The following is a 12,374-nucleotide window of genomic DNA, read 5'->3' on the forward strand; positions in this document are numbered from 1 at the left end:
AGTTGCAGTGCAATTTTTTTATATTAAAATTTAAAAATTTATGGTTTTTTAAATTAATATTTTTTTAATATTTTTAAATTATTTTAATGTGTTGATATTAAAAATAAATTTTAAAAAATAAAAAATAAATTAGTTTAATATATATCAATAAAAAATACTAGAATGGCAAACTGTATTGTAAGCAACCGCACCGCACCACACATCATTTCTCTGCTTTTCTTTCTTTCTATCCAACCAATTAATTAATCCATCATTTCTGTCTGTCACCTCCATTTTCCCTTTCCCCTCTCTTGTCTCCACAACACAAAGTGTTTCTTTCACTAAACTCAAAATACTGCGTCGTTCTTGACGCTTATGGCTTGATTTCTTCCAAGCAAGCAGGGAAGCAATGAAGGAAGGTTTGTTTGTTCCTATTTCAGTTGCATTGTCTCCTCCTCCATCCATCTTCATTTTCTTTGTTTCAAATTTCAAATTACTTTCTTCTTTTCTTCCCTTCTCATTGTTTCTTAATTTTTACCTCTTTTATTTTGTTCATTATTCATTTTAGGGTTTGCATTTTCTCTCTCTCCGTCTCTTAATTGTGTGTTTGTGCATTGATAAAAAAAAAAAAAACCTTGAAGAAAACGACAGAGTATCCGAGTTGAAAATGACCTTGAATAGGATAGATTAAATAAATAAATAATGAATAGAGTAATAATAATAATGATAATGATAATGATAATTTTTCAGGGATGAGTAAATCTTGGTTTTTCGACAAGGATTTCAGTGGGGTTCCGGATAATTTTTTCGAGGATACTTTGGGGTGCTTTGATTTCCCATTGGAAGATGTAGAACCAAATGGTGATGATGGAGAAGACTGGGAGTCTAAATTCCGACATCTCGAGCCCCCTTCCTCTAATCTTTTAACCACTTTTTCAACCGCTATCTGTGGTGAAGATGCCTCCTCCCTGGAACCCAACTATAACTCTTGTTCAGTTTTGGTGAGTTTTATTTATTATTTCATTCACACCCCATATCTGTATTATGAAGTAGCTTCTGCTCTATCTTGTTTACTATCTTATCTCTGCAAAACGTACTGTATTTTTTACAGACTCAATCCGTACTCTTGCTATGATCCTTCCTTTTGTTGATGTCAATTACACACACATTGGGGGCAGGGCTTGTTTTAATGACTGATATCTTGTTTGAAGTTGGACATCTGGGGATTTTCTTATCTCTTCTGTGTGCCATTGTTTTCGTTCGTGAGTGTGGGTGTGCACCCGTCTGCTATGTGTTCTGAATTGAGGAACATGGTTTTGTTCCTTAATCTCTACATTGCTTCTGTAAACTTTTGTGTAGGTTCTCTATCTGTTAACTAAATCATCTGGTCGATTCTCCTCTTGGTTTCCTTAGCATGTGTTGACTAGCATTTTCTTTTTAGAATTCCAATGCACAAATAAGTGCAAATTGCTAATGTCTTTTCATGTATTCATATGGTTAGTCGAGAGATTGTGTCATTGCTACTTTGCTAAAGCATTTGTTTTATTTGCTCAGCAGCTGCTGCAAGTTACATTAGCATATTTCAAAGGTAGGTGTTCTTATTATCCTGAGGCATACTTACAATTTTGATGTAATTCGTGAACCAAAGAAACATTGCTGGATGGAACAACTTGAATAATCACATTGAAAAGGAACTCATGCTTCAAGTGCTATGGAATGTTGGTTAATCTAGATGAGCATCCAGTGAAAAACTACAAGAAAATCAAGTTCTGTAGCAACTATATTATTCAGCTGATAAGTTATTTCTTGTCACAATATTAGCAACAGGTGGGATAATAAAGTGCCAAGGGCTCAAACTAGGTGTCTGGAAAAAGTTTGTTGGTATTATGGTATTAGAATTATTATTTTGAAAAGCGAATTTGATCACCTATCTCCTTGCACTATGCTCTTACTTAATTTGCCATTAGTTTTCTGCTCCATCTGCTAGGATGTTTAGGTTTTCATTTTGGTCTTTCATGCCTTGCTTTCCTTTGTATCCTTTGTTGAGAAGGGAGTTTCACTGCTGCTCATTAAAAGAATGAACTAGTAGTTCGGGAGAAAGTGCAAAATTTGTGAGCTTGTGTTGCATTTATCAAGTTTTCATTTATTGTGTAAAATTAAATAGATGCTTTGTGTGAAGGAATATTAGCTAGTGAAGTATATGCTTCGTTTTCCCTGAAAGCTCTTTGTTAAAGTCTCATCATTAAATTTTTTTAGCAAGAACCAAGAGGCAAACAACAAACTTTAATTCTAGGAAGAGATAGCATTGACTCTCAATTCTAAATGGCATTTTCATTCACATGCATGAGAGAAATGTGAGCACGGAGGACTAAGAATCATCATTGATCACCAGTAGCAAATGGCCTCTAAAGTGATCAGATGAAGCTTTAGGAGCAGTAGGACTTAGCATTAACATGAGACATGTATGTCTGCACACAGTTGCCTAGAAATTAACAATATTTGACTGGATTCTTAAAAGCTCTTCCTTGTCATTTTTAACAATGAAGCAATGCACAAATTAGAAATATCAGTTTGTCAATAACTGCTTGTTTGTTGCTTCTGATCAAGAGGCCTGTATAGAGTATGCCCACTTGCCGTTGATGCTGCTGCAGAATGTGCATATCTGTTTATGTTGATCATTTCATAGATGTTGGACTTGTTCTCCCTCTCATCACTACTATTTTATTCTTAATTGAATCTCTTGGGTCATTTGATTAAAATTTGTTGTAGATGTTGGGACCATGCAGAAATAGTAATTTAAATCTTGTTGAAGCCCTTGTATTCAACTATTGTTTGGTCACTCCTGCTGGAATTAATCTCATAACTTGAACTCCTTCAGTATAGTTAAGTAATATCAACATCGCAGCATTAGGTTTTTGGATAACTTGTTCCATAGTGGCTTGCTTATATGTTTTTGTTTATTGGAAGAAACAATGTAGATCTCTTTAGTTTGTTTTTCCATGAAACAAGATAGAATGTCTTTTATCTGAGTATTCTCTAGATAAATGCAACGGAGATTTCTCTATCTTTTATCAACTGACCTTTTATATAATTCCCAGCTTGATGGATCTTTACAGTTAAAACATTGGGCAAGCTCTGCTGAAGCATCTTCAAGCAGAAGCAAACCCATCCTTTGTCGGTCTTCAGACAGCAAATATTCTCATCTGTTCCAGGCCACCAGCCCAGTTTCTGTCCTGGAAAGTAGTGGCAGTTCTTGTCCCACTGAAAATGCGACAACATATTACCCCAAATTTGTCACACCAATAAAGCGCCCTCGAAGCAAGCTGCCACGCCTCCGGCGACATACATTCCCTTTCATCCCCACTGCCTGTGCCTCTAAAAAGTTTTATTGTTCGGCTTCTTCAGATCCAGAATTAGAATACTATAATGATGAGGAAATATTGGATTCTTCCAGGAAAACACAGAAGAAAAGGAATCTGATGCTGCTATCTTCTGCAGTAGAGATGGCGCCAAAGATGAAGCAGCCAGTTGAAACCAGGAGATGCACACATTGTCAGGTGACAAAGACACCACAATGGAGAGAAGGACCATTGGGGCCAAAAACCCTTTGCAATGCTTGTGGGGTTCGGTACAGATCAGGCCGCCTCCTTCCAGAGTATCGACCAGCTGCCAGCCCTACCTTTGTTCCTTTTTTGCACTCCAACTCTCACAGGAAGGTGTTAGAGATGAGAAAGCAGACGGAGCAGGTGACCCCTATGGCAGCAATGGATGTGTTAGTGCCTATGGCACCAGAACATTAGCTCTGTTGGCAATATTTGCCTGGTTATTACTAGGGAGCCTTGTAGTGGGGAGCTGTCTTGTTCTCAATTTTCTGCTTATTTCATGCTAGTTAATTTCTTCGTTTTGTACATTGATGGAATAAGATCTAGGAACCCTAGATGATCTGATGTTTAGTAGCAGCAGAGGTAGAGAACATCCGAATGAGGCAGAGAACTACCAATGATTATGTGTTCTGCCCAAATGCCAATCACTCATCAGCAATGCTTAACACATGCATCTCCATATTTGGACAGAGAGGTGGCTTTCGAATGGAATTATCAAGCTTAAAAGACACGCATGCATAGGCAGTGTTTGTTCTGATATTGGATGGTTTTTCTTGACCTTTAGCAAAAATTTGAAGCCACATGTTGAGCTGTTATTAGGGAAAATGGATGGCGGTTTCAAAGCAATTATGACCGCTAGCTCATAAATACGTCCAAACGTAGTTTGGTTTTGCCCTTGAATATTTCTCGTAAAAGGGTGGTGATGTCGGTACAGAAAGTATTGTTCTGAAGGGGGGGGGGGGGGGGGGGGGGATACTGATACCTAGAAAGTATTTTCTTTCTTTGGTTTTCTGGGTTACAGACGGGGCATAAAGCCGAAGAAACAAAACTCACCAGCTATTACTTGCTTAAAAGTAAAAATCCTCCTGCAGGCCTTCCTTTCAGACAACTGGGGAGGCTCGAGAAATACTTGGTTGCATGAATCATATTGTGACACCTTTGTTTGCTGATATATCTGCACAGCTTCTTTATAAATCAGAGAAATAACCACCTGCCAATTCTTATGCAGCAGGCCTCTAATTTGCTCAGGGAGCATGAAGTTTGAGCCTTCCTTTGCTTTCTCGTCAGAGATAAGCTCCTGGGCAAAAGATTTGAGTCCACTTCTAAAGAACATTGTGCGTCCAGTTGAACTTCTTTCTCCTTCAAGAAAACAAGATCCACTCTCTGCGCTCGCATGGCTGCCATCATAATGATCAACTACATGCCTTGGTGAATTCGTTTGGGCTCCAAGAGTGTCAGGTAAGGCTTTGTTCAAAAACAAATAAAGAAAGAAAGAGACTGTCAGGTGGGCGGCGCTTTTAGCCGCAGGCTTGAATTGACACAGGATATTTAAGTATTCTTTCAGCTTTGATAAAACTAATTAATTTTATTTATCAATTGATGTTAAATAATAAATTAGTTATTTATAAACTTGAACTCAATTAAGAAATAATTATATTATTATCTTTATATTTATATAAATAAGAATATAATGAAGGGTGTCATAGCATGTTGTCTTATTATGTGCTATAATAATTGTTAAAATGCAAAACATAATAATTATCCAATACAGTCTGATGTGCACTAATTAGACAAGACCGCTACTGGCTATATTCTTTTTCCATGCCTCGTTCATGATGAGGCTGCTTTATCTTCAGATTTTGGCATCGTTGCTGTCGACAATGATTCTGCTGAACTTATCCAACCGGACCAGTCTCCGTCTTCTGGGGGCATCAAGAATTTGAAGTTTCAATCAAGCTCTTTTAGTTTTTGTACCTTGTTATTTTTCTGCATGTTCGTGGAAGCTTGATGTTACTTGCTGCTGCTTAATTCTTGTTCTGGATAATACATTATAACCGCTAACAAAAACTTTATAACTAGCCCTAAGCAAAAATATAAATAACCGATTAATTTCAGAAAACCATAAAAAATTAATTAAAAAAATCAAAACAAGAATAAAAAACCAAATGAAAGGATTAGAAAATCTAAAAATATATTTTGGTTTTCAAAAGTTCAAAACCGATTGACCAAACAGAACCAAACCGGTTTAACCAACATTTAACTCAACTATAAAAAGCTAATAGGTTTAAAAGAAAACCTTATCCTCTCTCAATACTCTCTTGTTCTTTGATTCTCTCTCAATCTTCATCTGAAATCTAGCATAATCATACACAATTAAAACCTCTCTCAATCGTTTAATCACAACTTTCTCATTCTCTTTTGATCTCTAGCAATAAAAACACTAATTTGTCCCCCACCAATAGCCCTTGCTGAAATCCAATCTCTCGATCTTTGTCTAAACCCATACTAACAACTCTCACTAAAACCTAGGAACAACCCTAATCTACCTAACACCTAACAGTAAACCAAACTTATCTCTCTCTATAATTGCTTTAGATTTATTTTTTTCATGATTTTCTTCTTTTTAGTTTTTTAGTTTTAACTTTTAAGTCATGATTTCAGTTCAGTGTTATATTATTAATGTGTAGTTGTGTGAAGAACTCAATGTGATGTTATTGATGTCTGTTATAAATTTTTAGATATTTTTTTAATTTATATCCAACAATACATGCGTATCTGTTTGAAATGTTGCTTATTTTTATTTCATTTCCTCCAAATGGACACTTACTCAATAGTTAAATATCATGTTACAAGTTGAATTTGACAGAGCTTGATTCCAAGGGGATGATACAATAATGACAAAGTTTCAACAATCTTAATTTATCAATTATTCATTAGCTACAATGCTGGTATGCACCATTTTAGTAAATCCGCACGCAGAATTTTTATTCCTTTATTATACATAATGTTTGGTTAGTTACTTTCAATTCTTTTATTGTCTTTGTCATTTCACATGTAGCCATTTCTGATTCTATCAGCTAGAGTCTAGAAGGATTGTAGAAGGATTGTTGTGATCCTTTAACAACAAATCTTGCTTTATATTTGTCAATAATTTCATTACCTTTCATCTTCCATTTAAATATTCATTTTAAGCCTAATGATTTACTTCAAGGTGGAAGATCCACTATTTTACATATTTTGGTTATTTTTTGTATTTTTACTCCTTCTCGGCTCACCTTCATCATTTTACAATTGGTTATGATTATTAACATCAATTATTCTTTTAATTAAACAAATTTTTTATGCTTCTTCAGTAACATATATTCAAAAAATATAGCATTTTCTTATTCCATTATAGTATTATGATGAATGTTTGTTATGCATTACTATTATAAAATCAAAATATAGTTTTAGGTCCTATCTTGATCTTTTTGGATTTTAATACTACTATTTTTACAAAAAACCCCACACTTTGTGATATTTATAGAAAAGTCGTCTACCTTTTATAATTCATATGGTATTTATTTTTTTTTTACTCTTTTGAATACTTTGTTAAGTATATAATTAACAGTCAAAATTACATCTCTCCATAATTTCTAAGGTTTTCCCAAATTTATCAACATGGCATTCACCATTTCTTTTAGTGTTAGGTTTTTATATTTCATAATGTTATTTCGTTGCGGTGAATAAGACATGGTAGTTTGGTAGATAATGTCATTTTAGAAATAAAATTCACTAAAAATTGTTTCATACTCTCAACATCTATCACATATTTAGTTGTTTTTCTACTTCATTCTTATAATATTTAAACATTTCATGAGCCTCATCTTTAATTTTAAGCAAGTAACTGTAATATTACCTTATGCAATTATTTATAAAAATAACTTAATACTTTTTCACCTCTTGTTTGCGCAAACTTTAAATCATCAATGTTCGAGTGAATTAAATCTACACATTCACTACTTCCCTCAATTGTTTAAAAAGAAGTTTTTGTGAATTTTAATTATACACAAACCTCACACTTATAACCTTCTTAAAAACCATACTTGGTAATAATTCAAAATTAATTAATCTATGTATAAAACTATAATTAACATATGTTAACTTGTCATGTTATGTATCACACGACTTAAGCAAGAAAAAGAGATATTTTATTATTATCCACCTCATCCTTGATTACAATAGTTATTACATTCATGTTGAAAAGATCACTAGTAAGATACTCATTTCCTAAAAATATTCTATTTTTAAAGAATATAAACTTGTCACTCTCGAAAACTATCTTAAAACTATTTTTTTTCTTGACAATGAGCTAAAAACTAAGTTCTTTATAATGTCAAAAACATAAAACACATTGTTAAGGGTAAGAAGTTTTTCACAAGTCATCTTTAGTATAACCTTCCTAATGCTCAATACCTTGGAGGTTAATGAATTTCTCATGTACAAGTGTTAACCATCCACTTCTTTGTAAGTGGAAAACATCATCATCTAGGCACATAAATGTCTTGTTGCACCAATATCAACACATCTAAGTGCATAGAAGTATGATATCAACACCATATCATACTTCTATGTGTTGTCGAAAACTCTTATGAAGTTTATTCACCATTCTATCTTTTTTTTTCCATCAAGACTAACTCTTTTATAATAGGCAATGGTAACAAATTCTAAAGAGCTAGTGCATTAAAACCATTAAAAATTTTAAATTGTGAATGATTAGTAGTAAAATGTACATTTTTATTATATGCAAAATCTATAAACAACAAAGATTACTCCTAATTTCTTAAATTCTTTTGAATGACAGTGCAAAACAAATTAGTTAAAGTCTTATTTATGACTTTCATATGACCATTTGTTTGTGGATAACAAGTAGTAAGAAACAACAACTTAGTTCCTAACTTTTCCCATAAAACCTTCCAAAAATAACTAAAGAACTTAACATCTCGATCTGAAACTATACTTATAGGAATATCATGAAGCCATACTATCTCCCTAAAAAACAAATCATCAATATTAGTTGCATCATTAGTTTTATGATATGGCATGGTATGTGTCATTTTAGAAAACCTATCTATAACCATAAATATGGAGTCTTTACTCCTTTATCACGTAGGTAAACCTAAAATAAAATTCATGGAAATATCTACTAAATGTTTCTTAGGTACAAATAAAGAAGTATATAATCCATATGGCAAGACCTTAAATTTAGCTTGTATATACGTGATATATTTTTCACATGCTCTTTGTATATCATGTTTTATTTTATATCAAAATAAATGTTCATGCAAAACTTCTAAAGTCTTTCTAACATTAAGTTGTCATATTAAACCATCTTTTAAGCTTCACGCACAAGTAATTCACATATAGAACTATCAGACACATAAATTCTATTCTTCCTAAACAAATAACCATTAAATCTATAGAATTTACCATATGTAGACTTCTTAGAAGCTTCATACTCATTAGGAAAAACACTATTATTGGCATAAAAGTCTTTAACATACTCAAAACTTAATAATTTCAAATTTAAAGTAAAAAAAAAAAAGAACGTGCTTCCTAGATAATACATAAGCCACTATATTAGCCTTACCTTACTTGTATTTAATGACATGTATGAAGGTTTCAATGAACTCTACCCACTTGGCATGCCTCTTATTCAACTTACCTTATCACTTCAAGTGCTTTAATGAATCATAATTTGAATGGATAACAAACTCTTTCAGTCACAATTGATGTTGTCAAGTCTCCAAAGTCCACACCAATACATAAAGCTTTTTGTTATAAGTTAGATAATTCAATGTTGCTCAATTAAGCTTTTTACTAAAATAGAAAATCAATTACTTCTCTTACATCAAAACAGCTCCAATATATATTTTTTAGGCATCATACTTAATCTTGAAAGTTTTAGAAAAGTCAAGTAATGCTAATAAAAGTAATGAACATAACCATTTTTTAATTAAGTTCTATGCATGTTATTTTTCAGTACTCTATTTAGATAAAGATTTCTTAACAACTTTAATGAGTGGTGTCATTAGTATGGTAAAATCCTTAACAAATCCCCTATAAAAACTAGTCAAACCATGAAAACTTCTTATCTCAATAGTTGATTTTGGTGTGAGTTATTCTTGGATAACCTTCACCCTTTCCTCATCCATCTTTATACCATTTCTTAGCAACTTCATTGAATGGTGGCATTAGTATAGTAAAATCCTTAATAAATCTTCTATAAAAACTAACCACACTATAAAAGCTTCTTACAATAATTGACTTAAGTGTGGGTTATTTTTGGATAACCTTTATCTTTTTCTTATTATCTATACACTTTGCACAAAAAATATATCAAAGAAAAAAAGAACTTTTTTCCATGTAAAAAGTGCACTTCTTAAAATTGGCATATAACGTTTCCTTTCTCAAAAATATTAAGCACATAACGCAAATGTTCAATATGCTTATCTAAAGTTTTATTATAAACCAAGATATTATCAAAATAAATGACAATAAACATGTATATAAATGCATATAAAACATGATTCATCAATCTTATAAATATGCTAGCTAGGTGCATTAGTAAGACCAAACAACATAAAACCATTCATAAAAATCATACTCAATCTTAAAAGCAGTTTTTTATTCATCACCTTATTTCATTCTAATCTAATGATACTCACTTTTTAAATTAATCTTTGTAAAATCACAAGAACCATGTAATTCATCTAACATGTCATATATCCTAGAAATTAGATGTTAATACTTACTTTACCATAACATTGTTGATAGCTTGACAATTAACACACATCCTCTAATATCAACCATTTTTTGGCACAAGTAACACAGGAACCACAAATGGACCCATGCTTTCTCCTATAAACCCTTTATCCATCAACTCCTCAACTTACCTTTACATCTCCTTTATCTTCTTGTGATTATAGGTTGGATAGTTAGAAATCACAACTACAAGTATGAGATCAATTTGATGTTTTATCCTTTTTATTGGTGATAAACCACTAAGAATATATTCGGGAAACACTTCCTCAAATTCTTCCAACAAATAAATAGCAACACTAAAAATAAAAGGATTAAGATTGTTATTTTTAAAACATGTTTGTTTGTATAAAAGTACATACATGGACTACTTTTGATTTTATTTTTTTCCTCTCATAAAACTCTTTTTGTATTTTTTTTTTCCATCAAAACTCTCATTTCATTTCTTATCATGTGACCCCTCTTCTTTTTTTCTCATTTCACTAATTTTTTTTCCTCACTTTTCTTAGCCACTTCTTCTTTTTCACTCCTCTCAATCTCACTTCTTCTTTTTAATTTTAATTAATCCTCCTAAATTTTTTTAGTGATAATGATATAAGGGTGATGGATTTTCCATCTCTTACAAATGAAAATAAAATGTAGATGTCAAAGTGTATTATTTTAGGAGATTATCAAACTATCCCTAGTAGTTTTTTTCAATTAATATATCGTCAAGTGTATTATTTTAGGAAGAAAATAATTAAAATGGTGGAGGGACTAAGTTATAAATGAAAATAAAATACAGGAGGCAATATTGGACCAGAGAGACTAAATAATTATTTTGCTAGAACCTCAAAGAATAAATAATAATGTACTCTTTATTTTTAGTTTTTGAGAGTAGGATCGGAAATTAAAAAGGGGTTTGACTATATTCCATAAAAAGGTCCTGACTGTGTTCTTTAATTGGGATGCCAGAAGAAGAAGAAAGAAAGGGTGCGGTGTGATGTTTCTCAAACTTGTCCATCTCTAAGCCTCGCCGCAAACTTGGCCTGACATTTTTATGTGGAGGTTGTGAAAGGGATAGGCTAAGAAAATCACAGCAAACCAACTTGCCTACCTAAAATGAATAGCTCAATAATAATAATAATAATAAGTAATATAGTAGTAATTATTGAATTTAATATACTAGACGTTGTTAGAGAATAATATAAATTATATCGAGAAATTTTATCTAACAGTTAAAATTTTTAAGTTGAGATAGTTGTTTGATATGGTATCAGAGCCTTAATAATCAAGCGGTTACGAGTTCGAATCTCACCATCCTCATTTATTTGATAAAAATTAAGCACAAGGTAATATAGACATATGCAAGTTTCAAGCCCAAATAGTTTTTACTTGAGGGGATATGTTAGAGAATAATATAAATCATATCTTAAAATTTTACTTAACAGCTTCAACTATTGGGTTGAGATAATTATTTAACATGAGCAGCGATGTTGAGAGATATTTATTTAAAAAATAATTAATTTAATAAAAATATATGAAAGGAATTAATAATACAATGTAATAGAATAGATATTTTATCATGATCAAATATTCATGATTAAATTATTTTAAAAAAACTATGCATAATAGGTTTATATATGATTTCATAAAATAATTGTTAATATTATCATAAGGAGGTCTAATCTTATTTGAGAACTATGATATACTTGGATGACTTTCTAAATATTATTTTAATAATTTTATTTTAAAAAAATCTAAAATAAAAAAAAAATAATTGAAGGACCATTAAAAAAAACACCTCACGTGCCTAGCTTCAAAGAAAAAAAACACTTTATTTCTAATCTTAAAACACCTCTAATTAGTCTAGAACCCAAACTAATATATTTTTTTATATTTTCAGATCATTTTAACGTGTTAATATTAAAAATAATTTTTTAAAAATTATATATTATTTTAATATATTTTCAAACAAAAAATAATATAAAAAAAACTCTCTCACGTCCACAAACCACCCTTTAATTCCACTTGGGAAGATGTTATAAATCTTGACATGATATAATCTAAGTATATAAATATAAAAGACACAACATTCCCTGCCAGGTACCTTATCTGTACATCGACTTTTTGTGTGTGTGTATAAAATACTATTAATTATCAAAATTAAGTGTTTTCATGACTATTTTATGGGTCGGAGAAAATCATTTCGGATCAATTCTTGTTGATGGA

General features: G+C 31.6%; 1 protein-coding gene and 1 long non-coding RNA gene across 5 annotated transcripts in view; both read left to right on the forward strand.

The window, feature by feature from the left end:
- LOC133698957 (uncharacterized) overlaps window positions 1-8,944 on the forward strand; it is an 89,821-nt gene extending 80,877 nt beyond the window's left edge. Inside the window, exon 3 of the long non-coding RNA XR_009843215.1 lies at window positions 8,934-8,944. This is a non-coding gene — a long non-coding RNA (uncharacterized LOC133698957). The remainder of the gene's footprint in view (window positions 1-8,933) is intronic.
- On the forward strand, window positions 189-5,406 carry LOC133699824 (GATA transcription factor 11-like). 4 transcript variants are annotated; one of them, XM_062123300.1, is made up of 5 exons: window positions 189-398; window positions 730-980; window positions 3,078-3,725; window positions 4,591-4,820; window positions 5,219-5,406. In XM_062123300.1, the coding sequence occupies exons 1-4, from the start codon at window positions 389-391 to the stop codon at window positions 4,624-4,626; spliced, it is 945 nt and encodes a 314-aa protein (XP_061979284.1). In that variant the 5' UTR covers window positions 189-388; the 3' UTR covers window positions 4,627-4,820; window positions 5,219-5,406. The 4 variants fall into 4 exon arrangements, with proteins under 4 accessions (XP_061979284.1, XP_061979286.1, XP_061979285.1 ...); XM_062123302.1 differs by having other exon boundaries at window positions 4,594-4,820; XM_062123301.1 differs by lacking the exons at window positions 4,591-4,820; window positions 5,219-5,406 and having other exon boundaries at window positions 3,096-4,090.
- Window positions 8,945-12,374: the final 3,430 nt, after the last annotated feature.

Source organism: Populus nigra, chromosome 7, assembly GCF_951802175.1.
Source record: "Populus nigra chromosome 7, ddPopNigr1.1, whole genome shotgun sequence".
NCBI lineage: Eukaryota > Viridiplantae > Streptophyta > Magnoliopsida > Malpighiales > Salicaceae > Populus > Populus nigra.